General features: G+C 38.1%; 1 protein-coding gene across 1 annotated transcript in view; it reads right to left on the bottom strand.

Moving 5' to 3' along the window:
• Window positions 1-18734, bottom strand: part of LOC108707547 (inactive dipeptidyl peptidase 10) — a 55008-nt gene that overhangs the window by 26579 nt on the left and 9695 nt on the right. The window contains exons 2-5 of the mRNA XM_041582496.1: window positions 10753-10867; window positions 7868-7963; window positions 6570-6664; window positions 4544-4618 (exon numbers count right to left, since the gene is read on the bottom strand). Of these exons, the coding sequence (XP_041438430.1) occupies window positions 4544-4618; window positions 6570-6664; window positions 7868-7963; window positions 10753-10867 (381 nt within the window). The remainder of the gene's footprint in view (window positions 1-4543; window positions 4619-6569; window positions 6665-7867; window positions 7964-10752; window positions 10868-18734) is intronic.

Genomic DNA, 18734 nt, shown 5'->3' with positions numbered 1-18734 from the left:
TAATTCATCACTCGTGCACCCAACGTTTTGGCCCTCGTTGGGACCTTTATCAAGGATACGTGAATATTGGAGTCAGAGTGCGGGTACCTACTGGACTTGTGTATACCAGATAAGTGCAGGATCTAGTGAGTGGTCAGCTATTTCCTATATAGGAGAGACAATTAATCTCATTGCTATATAGCTGAGCAGTTTGAGCTCCATCAAGGAGTGTTAGAGGGACTAGGTTCCTGTTGACATTGTTGCTCATAGAGGGAGCCAGCATATAGGCTTAAGGAGCTATATAGTTCCATTTGGGTTACAAGAGAAGGGGAGAAAATCTTAAGTGAATTGATTTGCTTACCCTTGATTGCTTTATAAGTGTGAATACTATTCTCACAGAGCAGTATCACGAGTATTTATAAACCTACAACTTATGCCCACCTATGTATTCTATGTATTTCTGTGATCTTCTTTGTGCATTGTTCTCAATAAAACAAGTTCTGGTTAAGTTATAAGAACCACTGGCACCCATTTCTACTGTAATAATACTGTAATACTAGGTAATCACAATTTAAAAGCACCCTGCCTCCAAAATACAGAGGGCTCTCACTATAGACGGAAAGTTTCATTTGGAAATGTATTCATAGAGCTCATGGTAATTTGTAGGGATGTACTGAATCCACTATTTAGAATCCCCGAATCCTTCGTGAAAGATTTGGCTGAATACCGAACTGAATCAGAATCCTAATTTGCATTTGCAAATTAATGGCAGTAAAGGAACAAGTGGAAACTTTATTTACTTACTTGCTTTGTGACAAAAGTCATACAATTTCCCTTCCTACCATAATGTACATATGCAAATTAGGATTCGTATTGGCCAGGCACAAGGATTTGGCTGAATCTGAATCCTGCAGAAAAAGGCAAAATCCTGAACTGAATCCTGGATTTGGTGCATCCCTAGTAATTTGAGAGCCCTGGTAGCCTCCCTTACTATAGCTTTACACAAGAAATGCCAGGAGCCCTATATTGTTTGCAGATTACTTGTAACCCAGTTAATTGCTTGTGGTCTAAAGAACCAGAATCCTGTAAGTTTTCCACTTTCATTTGTCACCAATTCTTCTTTAGAGACAACAATGGCTTAATTATTAGAAGCGCTCCGATTGCCATCCCGCTGGCGATTAACATTCTAGCCGGCGGGAGGCAGTTAGGGAAGATTAGTCGCCCAAAGAAGAGGAGATTTGTCGCTGGGCGACTAATCTCCCCGAATCTGAGCGTGTCTCTGCCCTTAGAAGTCAATTAACCCATCTGGATCTGGAGAAAACACACAAAGAGTACTCAAGTGTAACTAACCACAATCAACTGATTAATCAATTACATTCACAGCAACAGCATTGTATTCATTTACTTTATATAATACAGCAGGTGGAAGGCCACAGTGGAGCTTGTTACAATGTGCAGCATCTAAAGCTCAGCATTTGAAAAATATAACAGGCAGTTTCTATTAATACTAATGAAAAACCCCTCTGCCAAAATAAGGAGCTTCTTTGCCAGCAGAGAATACATTCCACGTGCTATTAGTATAAGAACATCTAACATTGGTTTGTGCTTTGCTGGATCACAACTGATTAAATGAGAGGAGATGATTTTCCTGGATGCATGCAGTACACACAGGCAATCTCATTTATTGATACAATATATTAGAACCATTACAAAAGGAAGGGGATTGTTTGTGGGATTAATGATCAGATAACAGAGTCCAGGCTTGGCTCTCACTGCTGCAAGTTCCATCAATTATTATCCTGCAGAGTATATACAATTTGCCCTGTGCTTGCGGCTACATCTCCTATTCATAAATCACCAAGACGGCAGTAAGTTTGCACATAGCCTGTCTCTATAACTCTGGCAGAAGGTAAACGAGCAAAAACAATTATCTAGGTTGAACACCTCAACATTCATGCCCTCCAGGTACTATAAATCTGCCTGGTGCGAGTTACACTGTACGTTCTGTAGGGCAACATCTTCTATTCCACTGTGCACTGTGCATCTCTTTATCCCATTACTCTGGGTTGCCAACTCATAATATGGATACTGTTGAAGCATGCAGTCTGTTGGTTTTGTATTTGCATTTTACGAAATCCAATTCAGGCTCACCTAACTATAACTAAAAATATGCCTATATAACTAACAACTATACCCCCATGAGAACAAGATGGCTGCCCTTACCATAATAAAACAGCCAACACATTTAGCATTTGGGAGCAGACAGTATAGGTAAAGGGTCTCTTTGGTACTTTTAGAAATAAACCCATAGAGATGTCACTGATTAAAGGGATGGTTTACCTTTAAACTAACTTGTAGTATGTTATAGAATGGCTAATTCTAAGCAACGTTTCAACTGGCCTTCACTTTTTCTTTGGTTTTTATAGTTTTTGAATTATTTGCCTACTTCTTTTGACTCTTTCCAATCTAAAAACCAAATGCTCTGTGAGGATACTGTTTTATTGTTATTGCTACTTTTTAATTACTCATCTTTCTATTCAGGCCCCTCCTTATTCACATTCCAGTCTCTTTTTTAATTCAATGCTTGGTTGTGTTGTTATATTTGTACCTCTATGACCTCGTACGTAAAGCAAAACCACGAAATAGTGCAAGTTCAAATACAATGAGGTAGTTTATTGTGTCCAAAATATAAGACAATAGATTTTGCCTGGGGAAGCGGTCGTGTGTCACCTGGGTGGTACCCGAATGCTTTCCAAAGATACTCCCACATAACATAAGTTTATATACCCATCTTGATGTCATAGATGGGGGTGATAACAAATGGGGGTATGCCAATACCATACATGGTCTGACTCCTCCTTGTACGATTAATGTCTAGATAATTTGCTTAGTCTTACAAGTATTTCAGACAATATTGCAACATATTGTTCTTAGCTCCAACGGTCCACGGTCTCGCAATCAGCTATTGGCTAAACATAGCCTTTGTGGTTATTTCCAGTAAGTTTGAGCAACACTTATGCAAAAGGCAAGCTGGCATTGTGCTGACACTCTGGAATTTAAGTAACAGAGTGGTGATCTTTTATTTGTATGGCCTAGTATAAGCTATATTAGTGACCATTGTCCACAGTAGACCATTTAGCCCTTTTTAGTCCATCCTGCCTTGGGCCATATAGCGTTATAGCGTCATAGAGGGCGGGGGTGACAACTATCAACCCTCTGACACTAGCCATTCGTCCGTCTTAGGATTTAGACCATTCCAGACATCAAATTTCACTGTCAGTTGCTAGGGTCCAAATTACAGATTGTCGGAATGGAGAGCTTCTGGAGAGCTTCTGAATGAAAAGCTAGATATCTAAAAACACAAATAGCAAACAAAAATAAAAACCAATTGCACATTATCTCAGAATTTCACTCTCTACTTCATACTAAAAGTTAATCTAAAGCTGAACAATCCTTTAAGCGCAAGATGCAAAGCGTGTGTGAGGGTTAAATTTGTGTTATATTATTATGGCATGTAAATTCTGTATGATGTGCATTTTCTGTGTGACCCACAATTGGTTGTGTGCTTATCTAAAAATGCTCAGCTTCCATCCTAAATACTGTATCTGGCCTATTTAACAATGAGGATGAAAAGGGATGAAGGTCGGCTGAGGCAAAGTAGGCAGAAGGCTAATGACACACTTTTGCCTGCTACTGACTTTAATGGCAGTGCAATCATTTCAGCCCTTCTACTTGGATTTTCTACGGATTTTTAAGTTGTAGAAGTAGCCTTGGTATTTTACTGGTTAAAATTAAAAAAATTATATAATATATAATTTTATATAAAATATATAATAATAATAAAAAAAAAATAATAATAATAAAAAAAAAAAAATATATATATATATATATAAAATCCCACAGTACCAGCACTCAAACAGATGTATCAATAAAGCATGTATGTAGTACAATGGATCAGCACACACTGTTTTGATTTTGAAGTAGTAGTGTTTATTTCAAGCAAAACACATTTTTATCCGACGTTTCGGTCCCACCTGGGGACCTTTTTCAGGTGGGAGCGAAACGTTGGATAAAAAACAGTGTGTGCTGATCCATCGTACTATATATATATATACTGTATATATATATATATATATATATATATATATATATATATATATATATATATATATATATATATATATATATATATATATAATGAGGCTACAAATAGGTTCTGCAGCCTAAGCAGCAAAGATATAACTATATAATATATAAAGATATGAAATCTGAAACTCTATGTGAAAAAATATCACAACACAATAAAACCCCTTAAAAGGTATTAATTATGTACAGACATGACCTCTTTCCAGGTGCCCACATCTAACATAAAACTGTCCATATTCGCAGTCATTCAAGCCTCTTTTAATTACGATTATTAAATTCTTGACAGCGTAATCTAGGTTAGAAACTGTTCATAGCCTTATTGTTTATCCGAATTCAATTGCTTTAATGACCTTCTGAAATCAGAACTTACATTTCACAAACATGAAAAGAAATTTGGCTGTATAAAACGCCATATTACCTGCTGCTTGTTGAAGATGAGAAGGACATATTGTAGGTCTGGAGACAGCTCTGCATGGGATGCTCTTAGAGACATCTGCCAAAACAGGAGGCAAAGCGATAAAGGAATAGTTCTGAAATACCGCAGGGGGTAGTTACATAGTTACATAAAAAAAGGCCAAACTCCATCAAGTTCAACCCTTCCAAATGAAACCCAGCATCCAAGCATACAGTAAACACACTCATACCACCCTATCTATACACTCACATAAACTATGCATACCAATATCTATACTTATTGTAGATTTTAATATAACCATAGCCTATGCATGTCCAAGAAATCATCTGAGCCCCTCTTAAAGGAAGACGATATAAAAAGCAAAGAGAGGTTAAGTTACCATGACCTTGGTAACAAGAATTCTTTTTTTCTACACGGATCATTTCATGTATATAAAAAGTCAGACACCATTGAAATTAAATTGTACATATGTATTAGAGGCAAAACCCACAAGTAGCCCAAAAATTGCTGTGAAATTATATTTGCAAAATAAATGTACATCATGTAGCTCTCAGGAGAATTAAAGGCTCTCTGCATAAAAATGAATGAAACATCTCCGCTGTCTGAATTTAATATCATCTGACACTGTTCCTTTATATATTACAGTATTTAGGTTATTTATAGGAAAAACAGATGATATTGCTAAGTACTGTTCATCATCCATGTGTTTTTACTTAGACAGGAAAGGATGAAGCCACGGCTTTACTGTGTGCATATATTTGCATTAATACTAATAGAATTTATACACTCCGGTAGGCCTGACATATTGATGGCCTTAGCAGAGGCTTTCTCCATAGATGGCATTTAGATATCACTGCTGCCAGTAATATACACAAAAAGATATATTTGGCATAATGTCTTGAAATGGAGATATTTTGATTAGAAAATAACTTTTCAACTTTGCTGGGCTCTTTGGTCCTTATCAAGGCTGGAATTGGAAGACAGTGTGAAGATTTAATGTGTTTTGATAAATGTTTTATATTAATGCAACAGATCGTGAATTTATGTTTCTCATCAACATTCTTTTTCAGTCAAGAAGCAATCTATACATAAAATAAATAATCATATGCAGTACAAGTTTCCCATCTACACAGACAAACTCTCCTTGTCAACAACAGCAATGCAAAGGCTTAGCAAAATACAACAAGGCCATCCATGTGTATGGTCAGTGATAGCTGTCCTTCCAGCCTGTGAGCTGATTGGTTGAATGGTCGACCAATACATGACCACCCTGTATGTTTATACAGACATAGAGATGTGTGATTAGGGCAGCAGCCCTATTAAAGTCATACTAGTACTGGTGTATGGCTCCATTTTTTTGACAGAAGTCAAAAAAATTAAAAATTAAGATAATGAATGATAAAAAAAGTTCAAAAACAAAAAACACAAAATTATTTTTGAAAGATGGTCTCTTACTAGGGTTAACCCAGTCCAAGGGTTTGCCAAATTTTTGGGAAAATACAAAGCATTCAGATGTAGTAAGAAGTCATCCAACAGTAAAGAAAAAAAAATCTTTATTAGGACATATATAGGCCTGATATGTTTCGTGCCTCATACTCATACTAAGTGCCCATCTCAGGCACGAAACACGTCAGGCCTACATATGTCCTAATAAAGATTTTTTTACTTTTATAAAAATAGTTTTGGCTACTGCTTTACTGCTGGTTGACCTCTTACTACATCTGAATGTTTCGTAGCAGCCCTATTGGGCAACCTCTACCAAAAAGAAAATTCCCCTTATCCCACCACTGGACACTGCTAGCGAAATTTGGCTGCAGAGCTGCCCATGACACAATTGGCAAAACAGCCTTATTACATTCCCCAAAAATCTTTTCCTCAAACCATTTCATACATGATATATCCTGAAGGTTCCTAAATTAAGTGTCTAATGCTCTTTCCTAAATATGATTATATATGCTGAGCACGTAACCCAAATGTATCCTAGGATACGTCTTGTTATCAGGATTAATAAAGTTGGAGAAATCCTCACAAGTGTGGTGTTACTCAGCAGGATACTGAACGCCTTTGTCTTCACATTCTGTTGAATTAGATTTCCTTCTCTGGTTTTCAGGATTATTTCAAAGTCTATACAAATAAGAATAAAATAAAATAGCCATGCATTGTTAATTCCACTTTCAAATCAGGGACAGGTCTAATGTTTAATTTATTACGTATTTAATATTTATGGGGGCATGTAATAAATGATACAAAGTTTGCCCAAGTCCTGTAAACCTTTGTAAACCTTTTTTTAAAGGGTTATCAGTAAATGCTATGTGTGTATTCAGAGACGTAGCTACAATACAGCAGACCCCTCATTGATGCCACTGAAGTTTGCTGCTCACCACAAGTAAGTATGTTGCAAGCCGACAGCCAGTTGCAGGGTGGGGGTAGTTTGCATACAGGTGGCTAAGCACCGGGCCCCCAAGAGGATATTTTTGTGTGTGTGGGGGGGGAGCCTGGCCTCTTGTATTTACACCACTATTAATTACTTTAGTTATCTATACCAGTTGCAAACGTTGCACCTATTATTATATGACCCCACCAAAGAGCAATATGGCATTTTCAAGTTATTCTCATACAGTGCCAGCAGCAAGCAATTAGCATTTAGCCCTAATCAGCCTAGTCCAATGAGTACTACACAAAGTCAGGTAAAGGGAAATTAAAGTAAGACATTTTAGTGGATTTCAACTGAAATTAAAGCAGCATCAAATTCTAAAGATCTAATTGGTTGCTATTGGTAACTAGACTTGTGCAGTTTAGCATCAGCCTCAGGGAGATATGTGGCTGCTGGGTAAAGTGGATATCAATTCTTACCTCTAGTTGCAAAAAGGCAATTTTAAGCAAACTACAGATAGCAGATTAGTAATCTGTGTGTGTGATGTCAGCATGTGCCTGTAACTGCCCCTCCTATTGAAGATCACTGCTGCTCAGATAACCTCAGAGCAGGGATCCCCAACCTTTTGAACCCGTGAGCAACATTCAGAAGTACAAGGAGTTGGGGAGCAACGCTAGCATGAAAAATGTTCTTGGGGTGCCAAATATGTGCTGTGATTGGCCATTTTGTAGCCCTTATGTGGATTGTCAACCTACAATGAGGCTTTGTTTGGCAGTGCACCTGGTTTTTATACAACCAAAACTTGCCTCTAAGCCTGGAATTCAAAAAAAAGCTCCTGCTTTGAGGCCACTGGGAGCAACATCCAAGGGGTTGGAGAGCAACATGTTGCTCGCGAGCTACTGGTTGGGGATCACTGCCTCAGAGTATGAAAACTTAATCTGCTTTACACTTACCACTTGCCCAAGACAAACTGGGCACATGGACCTGATAATCCATATTCTCCAGATCAGACAGTGTCAGGAATGATTTCACAGGCTGCTTTGAATCCTCTGTTAAGGAAAATGACAATATTTTTATTAATACCTACGGTTGTGATCTACAACCAATGTCTCGACTGTTGCCGACGAGCTATAATACTCTCCAGCCAATGATTGCCGTGATCCTGGCAGTTTTAGTTCTGCAACAACTCAACTAGACACAGGTGTAAGATCACAGGAGTAAGGTTTACAAATACAATGGCTTGGTTATCTGCAGTAATAATTTATAGGTATGGTCATCACTGTTGTGGGATTTGGGAGTAATACTTTATATGATAAGGACAGTGTATACATTGCTACTTGATATTATCATCATAGTACTCGGTGCAAATTACATATCTCACATGATACAGGTGTGCTATGTGGTTGTACAGGGACTAAATAAAACTAAAAACTAAAAATCTACATGGTTTTAATGAAAGAAAAAAACATTTCTGCTTGGATATATCCTGTCTGTGACCATATTTTCATGTGATTCTAACTCAATAATTTTAGATAAAAACCTTATTATTATAACATTATCATAATTATTACATCTAGGTAAAATAAAGCTTTACATATTATATTAAGCCTCACTGTGTAGCTTTTTTAACCCCCCCCCCACAAGTTTGTGGAACCTTTTTCAGACATGTAGCACTATATCCATTTCATAGAGCTCATAATTAATTGCCTACACTGGGAATACATTTTTGTCTCTGAGCATTGCACTTCATTAGTCATAGGCTGGGACAAGTTGTGTTGCAGATTAATTATCCTGAAAAATTTCACTAACTTTTCTTTGATCCCAATTAGTTCTGCAGAATATTAATAAGTGGTGTTTTAAAAGTGGCCTTCAGGGGGGCTAATATCTTGCTTTCTAGGGAATTATGAGATCTTTCTGCTTTTTTCATCTCCAGGCCATTGGCCTCACCAGCACTACACATTTCCATGGTACTTTTACAGGGGGATTCTTGATGTAATACATAGAACTTCAGATAATAATATTTTATTAGTAACTTTTGTGATGGCCTTGAGTGGTAAATCTTAAGGATTTAATTTGCAGATGATTCTCTCATCTTTGATACAGATATACCTCACTGAGGACGCCTAAAGTCTGTTTCATGGACGTCCAATATTATGTGTTACATACATAGTGAAATCATGCTCACCACTGCTTGGCTGTTCAGCGTAGGTTGGGTCACTTCATGCAATGGTCATTAATAAGTAGTATAGGGCATGACTAAAACCTCTGGCAAATATTTAGTGCATAATGAACCCCCTACTGACATTTATCAAGAAAATTAAATTTATATAGGTTTGCCATCTTTTGCAGCTGGGGAGCCTGGATAAGAGGAGGGGTGGATGATGTCAGGGATGAAGTGCATAATGTTTTAGGGGTATCATTGGACTGGGGGGTCCAGGCCCAATGGGCTCACACCTTAGAGGCCTTCCTGAGCTCCATGCCCCAGCCATGAGCTCCACTTGGTGCCGCCACCCCCCTCTGACCCCACTCTCCCCCTGTGCATACCTTGTCGCTTATTGCGGTGCAATCGGGCCTTGGGGGAGGTCGGGGGCAGCATCCAGAGTTTCATCAGGAGCGAGTTTGGGTCGGCGGGGCCCACAATCCTGTTTGGGGGTGGGTCTATGACATCAAGGGCAGGGTTATGACATGCCGATCACTGATTGGCTTATTGCCACACCATTCACTTCCAAGTCCTGTCCAGATTTTCTAATCTAGAAATCCAGACAGTCAGTTTTCACCCAGGCAGCTCTTTTGGGTGTTTGGGTAAAAACCAGACAGGTGGCAGCCCTATATATATATATATATATATATATATATATATATATATATATATATATATATATATAATCATTGGATAAGGACCCGCACTCCAATGTTTCGTGGAAAAAAGGTTTTTATTTCAACTTGTGCATCCAACGTTTCGGCCCATGCCTGGGCCTTTATCAAGGATAAAATACAAGTGTTAGTAGGTGCATATTTATACACAGGGGGCGCTCAATTATGACGTTAATTGAGCGCCCCCTCTTGGGTTGGGCCATGTGTATAAATATGCACCTACTAACACTTGTATTTTATCCTTGATAAAGGCCCAGGCATGGGCCGAAACGTTGGATGCACAAGTTGAAATAAAAACCTTTTTTTCCACGAAACATTGGAGTGCGGGTCCTTATCCAATGATTGTATGCTGGAGCTTTGACCCAGCACCCACAATATCTCCAAGACTGGATCAGAGTGCGAGTGTTTGTCTATATATATATATATATATATATATATATATATATATATATATATATATATATATATATATATATATATATTTATATATATATATTTATCAATTTTAGTTATGGGTATATTTTTCATTATAATCTATTTGATACAAAGAAGCAGGTCTCATTTGGCCATTGTAGTGTTTGCAGAAACACTAACCAAACCTTTGCATAAATATTAGAAAGCAAAGGGTTCCTGTACAGATTTCAGCCAGTGGAGAAGTGCTCAAGTAGAGTATCAGATATTTGCAAAGTGAGCACTGGAAGTTCCAATATGGCCGGTTTCACAGCTACTAAAGAGCCTACTGATGTAAAAGATATTATCTCATATTTCAGTGAGTGATTAGCCTGGATAAAGCTGGCTATTAACATTTAAATGATGCTAGAAAATCTGTGAAATAATTTGCACTGCAGTCTATGGCTGCTGTTCTATGGATGAGAGTCAGACAAGATTCTCTTTACTACAAAAGTCACCTCTGTGGCCTAGGAAAACACTGTGATACAGTGCATAAAAATGTGCAAATACTCACCGGGAGAGAGCAGAAAAATGGCCAATAGCACCAGTGACATTACTATTGTTATGACCAGCACTGCCAGGCCAATCCCACGCCAGTTTCGAGGGGGCGCGTCTGAGCCTCCTATATCCTAAATAAAGAGAGAACAAAAATAATTAATATCATGTAGTAATGTAAGTATAAAGTACTGGGCCTCTCTATTACATACATATAAATATTATAAACATTTTTCATATAGTGCCCATTCATGCAATAAACTACATGTTCTGGGCATGGTTGCCATCTGGACAGTATGTTATCCAGTCAGTAAAAATGGATTCTTTATGCCAATGGTATCAATAGGGTAAAGGAAAACAAATATTGGAAGCCTTATCCAGCTTTTGTTCTGGGGCCCAATTTTAATGTTCATGCCATACAGAGTCATCTGTAGAGCCCTTAAGCAGGTTTAGGACCATTGCAAATCCCAGAGGACTCCAAGGTTGCAGTTTGATCATTGTGCCCTAGCTCAGAAGGAAAATATACCATGGCAACTGTGCCAGTTTTTTCTTAAAATTGTTCGGAATCAAAAGTTGAATGACTTTCATCAGTTTTTATTGGGTATGAAAACTGTTCAGATTAGATGTGCAAAGTTGGGTAACAATAAAGAATTGTAAAAATAGGCTATAAATAGTGTCTTTTAAATATGAGACCTATGCCTGTGCTTGTCCACCCCTGGATATTATGAAGGTATTGAGAAGGCCTTCTTAAGAATGCCACAATTGATTGGCAATATATGTATCAGAATCAAACTTTTGAAAGAGACATGCAAGACATTGTGGGGTACTGATTGCTAGGTTATAACAGGTAACAAACATTCCTTGTAGCTGCATTGGAAAGATTTGACTTTAGGTACTTATCAAATAATATGGGTATAAATGAGCAAATATTTTTGCCTGAAAAACTCGAGAAAAAACACCCATTGACACCAATGCATTTAGTGAGAGAATAAAAAGTCCATGGACTCCAACTGGTGTGAGAAAAAACACAAAAAGAAACACCCATTGGAGTGTTTTTGTCAAAATTTCGCCATTTCACCAATTTTTCCATGGTTTTTCAAATGAAAAGTTTTGCTTATGACTAAATGTGACTAAATACGGAGACTTGACAAAGAATATTTTGTTTTTATTGTTATGTCTTCTATAGTTACTTAAAAGTGCGATAAAAGATGAGAACATTGGCGCAGAATTGCACTCATTAAAGCAACATCCGCAAACTGCTTTCACTTGTTTGCTCTTATCTGTATTTGTGCCATTTACCAGTTTCCCACTTGGGCTTACTTTGGTGGATGAGGTGCATGGCCCAGTATGTACTGGCAAAAAGGAAATCTATGTACAAATATACATTTGTAGATACTTGATGTTGTGCCACTGAATTGAAGGGTCTGTATGCATCCATCCATCCATTAGAGGGGTGCAGGGCACTCTAGTTAGGGGCTCCATTGCAGAGGGGGCCAGAATTGATGCAAAGATGAGGATTGCAGATCGAAAGGTGCAGGTCTGTGCAGGATTTGGGAGCATCATAGGTGGGGGTTTGGCATAATGATGGATGGGCAGATCAGAGCTTTGAGTATGCATTTGTGGGTGCTTTTTTCATTTGAACCAGCTTACTTGTTGGCAGGGCTCACCACCTATGGACCCAAGTGACCAGTTGGGACCTCTAGAGGGAGGCTCTGTGAACTTTAGTAGCATGGGGTCCCATGAAAACTAATGGAGGCTCTCACCTGTCTGGACTGAGCAGCCCCTTACATCTGCCAGGTGTGTCCATTTGCATGCTATTTACTAACCATTACAAATCATCGTGCCTCTGTTGCCTGGCACACATTTGTGGTGGAATTCTGGGGAAGAATGTTGCCTAGTGGGTTCCAATTTTTTTGCACCTTGGACATCTTTGTTTATGAAGAGGAAAATAAAAAAATATAAGAAACAAAAGTATAAAAATAAAATAAAGAGACATTTTTGTATTATTCAGTGCTGCAGGGCTGGTTTGGTGTTGTGGGTTCTGAGCCCCAGAAGGAGGGCTGCAGGCTACACATCCATCATCTTAGTATTTTTTCTCAATGTTGGTGCCCATCTCTCTCTCTCTGAGACCCTGTATCATATTAAATCCAATTGCATTTTTTTCCACATCAAAATACACTAAAGAAAATTGCCTACTCGCTGCTTTTTTTAGATTTATTTTTATTGTTTTTTTTTTAAATCTCACTGCTTGATTTCCCTCTAAAGCGCACAATTACAGCACAGACATTTTTATCTTCGTACTGCCATGACTAATGGAAAGGCTCGAATACGGCAAGAATAAATGGCTGTGAAAGTGTTTGGGAATGTAAATCTATGGGACTCTTAGGGGAAATCCATTACATTGTTACTTCTAATTAAGAGTGCTGATAACATCCATCACCATTAGAATAAAACAGATCTTTGGAAACAATCTGGCGCTTATTAGGTTTTATTATTAGACGGATTATTGGGCTGTTTCCTGAGCATCCTGTAATTGTTTATCTTTTATAATTCTTGGGGAAATGTAAAACTCTTAATGGATGGATACAAATAAAAAAGAGGTGAAGAGGCAGGCAAAAGATCTAGCTTGGCACACTGGGTGTTTGAACTGCATCCAAAACTGTCCCTATGCAGATTTGCTGCTTCTCTGTTCTGGTGCAGGGCCCTTGGCCTACCATTCTGTTTTCCAGTATATTTTGGGACTTAAGTGCCCTGTTAGCTGTTTGTCCCCATCAGTAGGAGGAAATGGTAGAATTGCAGCCCCCTTTTACTTCCTGGGTATTCCCACTTGTTGTATGACAATAATTTGTCCATTATTGGGCATAAACCATGTATGTCCCCATTTACTGGGCCACACAGCAATTGATATGTTGAATCTGTATTGCTCTGGACCGTATACCTCCTTAACTTCTCCCCAGCAGTCACAGGGACTGCTTTCTCTCCCTGAAAATCAAAGTGAAAAAAACTGAGCTGCCAAATCTACATGACCAAAAGAGGTAGATAGTGCCACCATCAGAAATCATTATTGGTCCTGATACTAATTAGTTAGCCGGACCCTGTCCTAACAACAACAACAAAAAAGAGAGATTCCTGTTCTGTAGCATGCATAGAAAAGTACTATGATCTTGCATGTTATAAAATGATTCACACTGATTGAATTAGGGATTCACACAATGTTCATTATATGTACCCTATGCAGAATGATGGGCAGTTATGTTATAATATTTATTCTGACCCATCCTTCCCACACACACACATTACACATAGGCTCAGTTGCTCAAAACAATATTTCATGTGTACAGGCTGCAAGTCAAAGGGGCAAATTCACAAACCTGCGGACTTGCGCCAGCGATGGCTTCGCCGCACTTCGCCTGGCGAATTTTCGCCAATGCTCCATAAATTCACTAAAATGTATGGATGCACCGAATCCACTATTTTGGATTTGGCCGAACCCCCGAATCCTTTGCGAATGATTCGGCCGAATACCGAACCGAATCCGAACCCTAATTTGCATATGCAAATTAGGGGTGGGAAGGGGAAAATATTTTTTACTTCCTTGCTTTCTGACAAAAAGTCACCTGTTTTCCCTCCCAGCCCCTAATTTGCATAGGCAAATTATTTGCATAGGCAAATTATTTGCATAGGCAAATTATTTGCATAGGCAAATTATTTGCATAGGCAAATTATTTGCATAGGCAAATTATTTGCATAGGCAAATTATTTGCATAGGCAAATTATTTGCATAGGCAAATTAGGATTTGGTTCGGCTGGGCAGAAGGATTCGGCCGAATCCGAATCTTGCTGAAAAAGGCCGAATCCTGGCCGAATCCCGAACTGAATCCTGGATTCGGTGCATCCCTACTAAAATGCGAAGCTGCGCTCAGCGAAGCGAAAGGTAGCGAAGTTGCACTAGTGAAAATTCGCCAGGCAAAGCGAAGTTGCACTAGCGAAGGGGAATTTGCATATCTATTTGGGATCTTAAAGTCTGAATGGACGTATATGTTACAGCACATACATAAAACTACACAAGCCCAGGGAACCTTAATAAATGCAAATAGAGATGTTTTATTGCCCTACACATGTGCCCAGAGTATTTGCCATATGTTATGAAAAGTAGGGGGGAAGCAGGGTACCCCCAAAAGATTTTTTCGTCCTTTTGCAGCCTATCACCCATGAAAATGGAAAAGACACCAGCGTTTTTTGGGACTTTTTTTTGAGGCCTATCTACTCTATTGCACTTCACCAGGTCTGAGCTGGCGAAGGCAAGTCTGGCGTAAGAGGTAACGTTCAGTAAAATCAACTTCTTAGTGAATTTGTGTAGTAACGATTTTTAGCCCTGGCGAAGATTCGCCTGGCGTTAAAGTGTGAAGTTGCGCTAGAGTCTATCTCCTTCACATATTTTCGCCAGCGCCTATTAGTAAATAGGTGAAGTATGAAACTTACTTAATGCTGGCGAATTTTAGCCAGCGTTCACCACTTTGCACCTTAATGAATTTGCCCCAAAGAGCAGTTATATAGCAAAGAATCATCAAGAATTATGTGGTTTCTTCTAACTTATAGACAGCACCTTGACCGATGCAGATGCAAACGTACAGCTGGCTCTGTTTAACTAAATGGTTATTATTGGAGAAGAACTGTAACCTCACAATAGCATGTAATGGCCCCATTGTTTTTAAGTAAGTGTATTTGTATTTTCCCTTGTTATTTATTGAACTACAGTACAGTGCAGAAGAATGTACTTGCTGTTCATTTATCATTGATGGTTTTATCAGTGAATCGTTCTAGTAAAATAATATCTGAGTCTGCATTTTTATATGCAATTTGCATTACAGGTAGGGTCAGTTATTTGCTTAATAATATTTAGACTGGATACACATAATGCATAATGCATGTGTCTTTCACTTGGAACTCATAAAATAAAAAGAAGGAATATGCTGCAAGCTGCACACAGTCATAAATTCTCCACAATAAAAAGGGCTGGATAACTTCCCAGAACATTACAGAAGCTGTGCACTCACTTTATGGAGTGACTTTAACGGGCTACTTTACAGGTCAAGTGTTTGTATATTCAACTGAAACCAGGTATTATGTGCTGGATACTATATCTGAGAGCATTTATTGTGTGCTACTTTGTTTGCCTATTGTGCTTATTATGTAATATCAGGGTGGAACAATAATTCAGAACCTGTCTATTTAGATGGTGGAAAGTTTGCAGGCTGTATGTGTATAATATGTACTGTGTTCTGCAGGAGCTGTCCAGCAACAAATGCAATACATCTATAGGGCAATGATATACAGTGGGCTTTGCTGATGTAGGGACTTAGCATGAGGTTGAGAAAGTAGTCAAACCATTTATAATTCCTACTAGTTTACTCTAAGGGGCAGATTTATTAAGGGTCGAATTTTTTTTATTGTCAAAACTCAAATTTGACTAGGGAATTATCCAAACTCGATTCGAGCTTTTTAAAAAAATTAGATTTTTAAGATTTATCAACTATTCAACTATTCGCCACCTAAAACCTGCCTAATTACTGTATAAGTCAATGGGAGAGGTTCATTGACCAATTTGGAGATGTTTATAGCCTTCCTGATCTTCGAGTTTTTCTCTGAGAAAAAACTTGAAGCGAGTTTGTTCTAATTATAATCAAATTCAATTCGAGTTTTTTGGGTCGGTAAAATTTAGCATATTTAGATATACAATTTTTTTATTAAATAACCCCCAGTTGAATTTCAAATATATATTCGAATTTAATGGAGTTTAAAAAAACTCACATGAATTTGAAATTCGACCCTCAATAAATATGCCTCTATATGTGAGAAATGGATTAGGTGCAACTCAGCCACTGACAGATAGTGACAGCCATTAGCCAGTAAGGATATGGTAGCTTGCCTATATCATCAGTCTATGATAGATTTGTCGCCACAGACGGGTCATACTGCAACTGTATTTGGCAGAGCTGAACAAAATTCTCAAAACGCACATGTTTTAGAACTCATTTAACTGATTAAAACAAGAGTCATGACCTTTCTGGGAGATGATTACTTCAAATGTTCTTGCACATAAAAGTAACTAAAACCATGAAAAATAGATCTAGAGATTTCTAAACGAATAGATGGTGCAATAGAATGATGCCAAAGGCTGGCTTGTTCTGTGGATTAGGCATAGATATTTGAAATTAAAGATCTATTGATAGAAGCAAATCTCCTTGTTTTAATTTGCTGGAAGAAATTAATTTATATTACATATATTTTACTCTCTGTTTGTGTGACTTTGGCTTGTATGACAACTCTTCCTGAGCAGTTTCAGATGGTTAGGAGGTGAAGACTGCAATAAAAGAATGGATTGACTACAATAGTCATCTTTTTCACTTGAGCAGCCAATCAGCAGGTAGAATTTACTGGCCACCTGTTTAAAAGCAAACATTTTATTGGTTGCAATGGGTTACTGCTCCTGGGCAAACTTAGTGCCTTTTATTAAAAATGGGGTAATACCCCTAAGTAATGTCATTGGCAGGTACGACCAGTAACCTAACAGAAGGTAAAGAAAAACCTACTAAATAAGCTGGATAAGAAATACTCAAAAAACGCACATCATCTCTTACAAAGAGAGAAAACAAATTAACTGACATCAAAGTAAGTGCCACCTTTACATAAGACTGTAACTATTTTTATGCAACATTTGAACAAGGACATAGTAACAAGAGTTAATAAATATTAAAAAAAACATTGTACCCTCCTGTGTTAAATGCTCAACAATCATTTAAGACCCAACGAAAGCCAGTCTCAAGGAAAGCCAAACTGAGAATTCTTATCAATAATTGATTTCGAAAAGCTGTTTCACAGCTTTATCAACACTATCATTCCAAACTCTGTGATTGCACTGCAATTCACTAACCGTTGCAATAGATGCAGAGATTATGTAGTAACCCAAGTTTTGCATTCAGCCATAGAAGACCCAAATACTCATATTTAAATCCTTGTCCTAGATTATAGTTCTGCCTTTAACTTGGTTTTGTTTTGATCCTATCAACATTACTGTTAATCGTGCAGATACTGATGTGGCTAAACTACTGCCCAACTGTTTATTTTATTTCATCACCAATAGACCGCAGTCTGTTTGAGGGGTTCACCTTCTCCACAATCTGGGATGCTGCCTACGCTTATCCCAGCACACATATGACTGTCCATCCCAAGTTGTTAGGAAAGATTGAAGATACAGAGACTGAGCAGGTTGACATCATAAAGTACCCTGGACTCCAACTCACTCAAATGGAAAGAAATAAAGTCATTTTAATTAATAAAGGAATTTGTAATTAATGAAAGCCCATCAGCATCTTCGCCTGCTTTGAAGACTAAAGTATTATGGTGCATAAAGGGATACTGTCATAGGAAAAAAAAATATTTTCAAAATGAATCAGTTAATAGTGCTGCTCCAGCAGAATTCTGCACTGAAATCCATACAGATGTTTTTATATTCAATTTTGAAATCTGACATGTTGTTAATTTCCCAGCTGCCCCAAGTCATGTGACTTGTGCTCTGATAAACTTCAATCACTATTTACTGCTGTACTGCAAGTTAGAATGATATCACCCCCCCTCCCTTTTCCCCCCCAGCAGCCAAACAAAAGAACAATGGGAAGGTAACCAAATAACAGCTCCCTAACACAAGATAACAGCTGCCTGGTAGATCTAAGAACAACACTCAATAGTAAAAACCAATGTCCCACTGAGATACATTCAGTTACATTGAGAAGGAAAAACAGCAGCCTGCCAGAAAGCATTTCTCTCCTAAAGTGCAGGCACAAGTCACATGACTTGGGGCAGCTGGGAAATTGAAAAAATGTCTAGCCCCATGTCAGATTTCAAAATTGAATATAAAAAAATTGGTTTGCTCTTTTGAGAAATGGATTTCAGAGCAGAATTCTGAGGGAGTAGCACTATTAACTGATGCGTTTTGAAAAA

Source organism: Xenopus laevis, chromosome 2L (assembly GCF_017654675.1).
Source record: "Xenopus laevis strain J_2021 chromosome 2L, Xenopus_laevis_v10.1, whole genome shotgun sequence".
NCBI classification, from domain to species: domain Eukaryota; kingdom Metazoa; phylum Chordata; class Amphibia; order Anura; family Pipidae; genus Xenopus; species Xenopus laevis.
The sequence above is the reverse complement of the archived record's forward strand: the minus strand, read 5'-3'. Positions and strand labels throughout refer to the sequence as shown.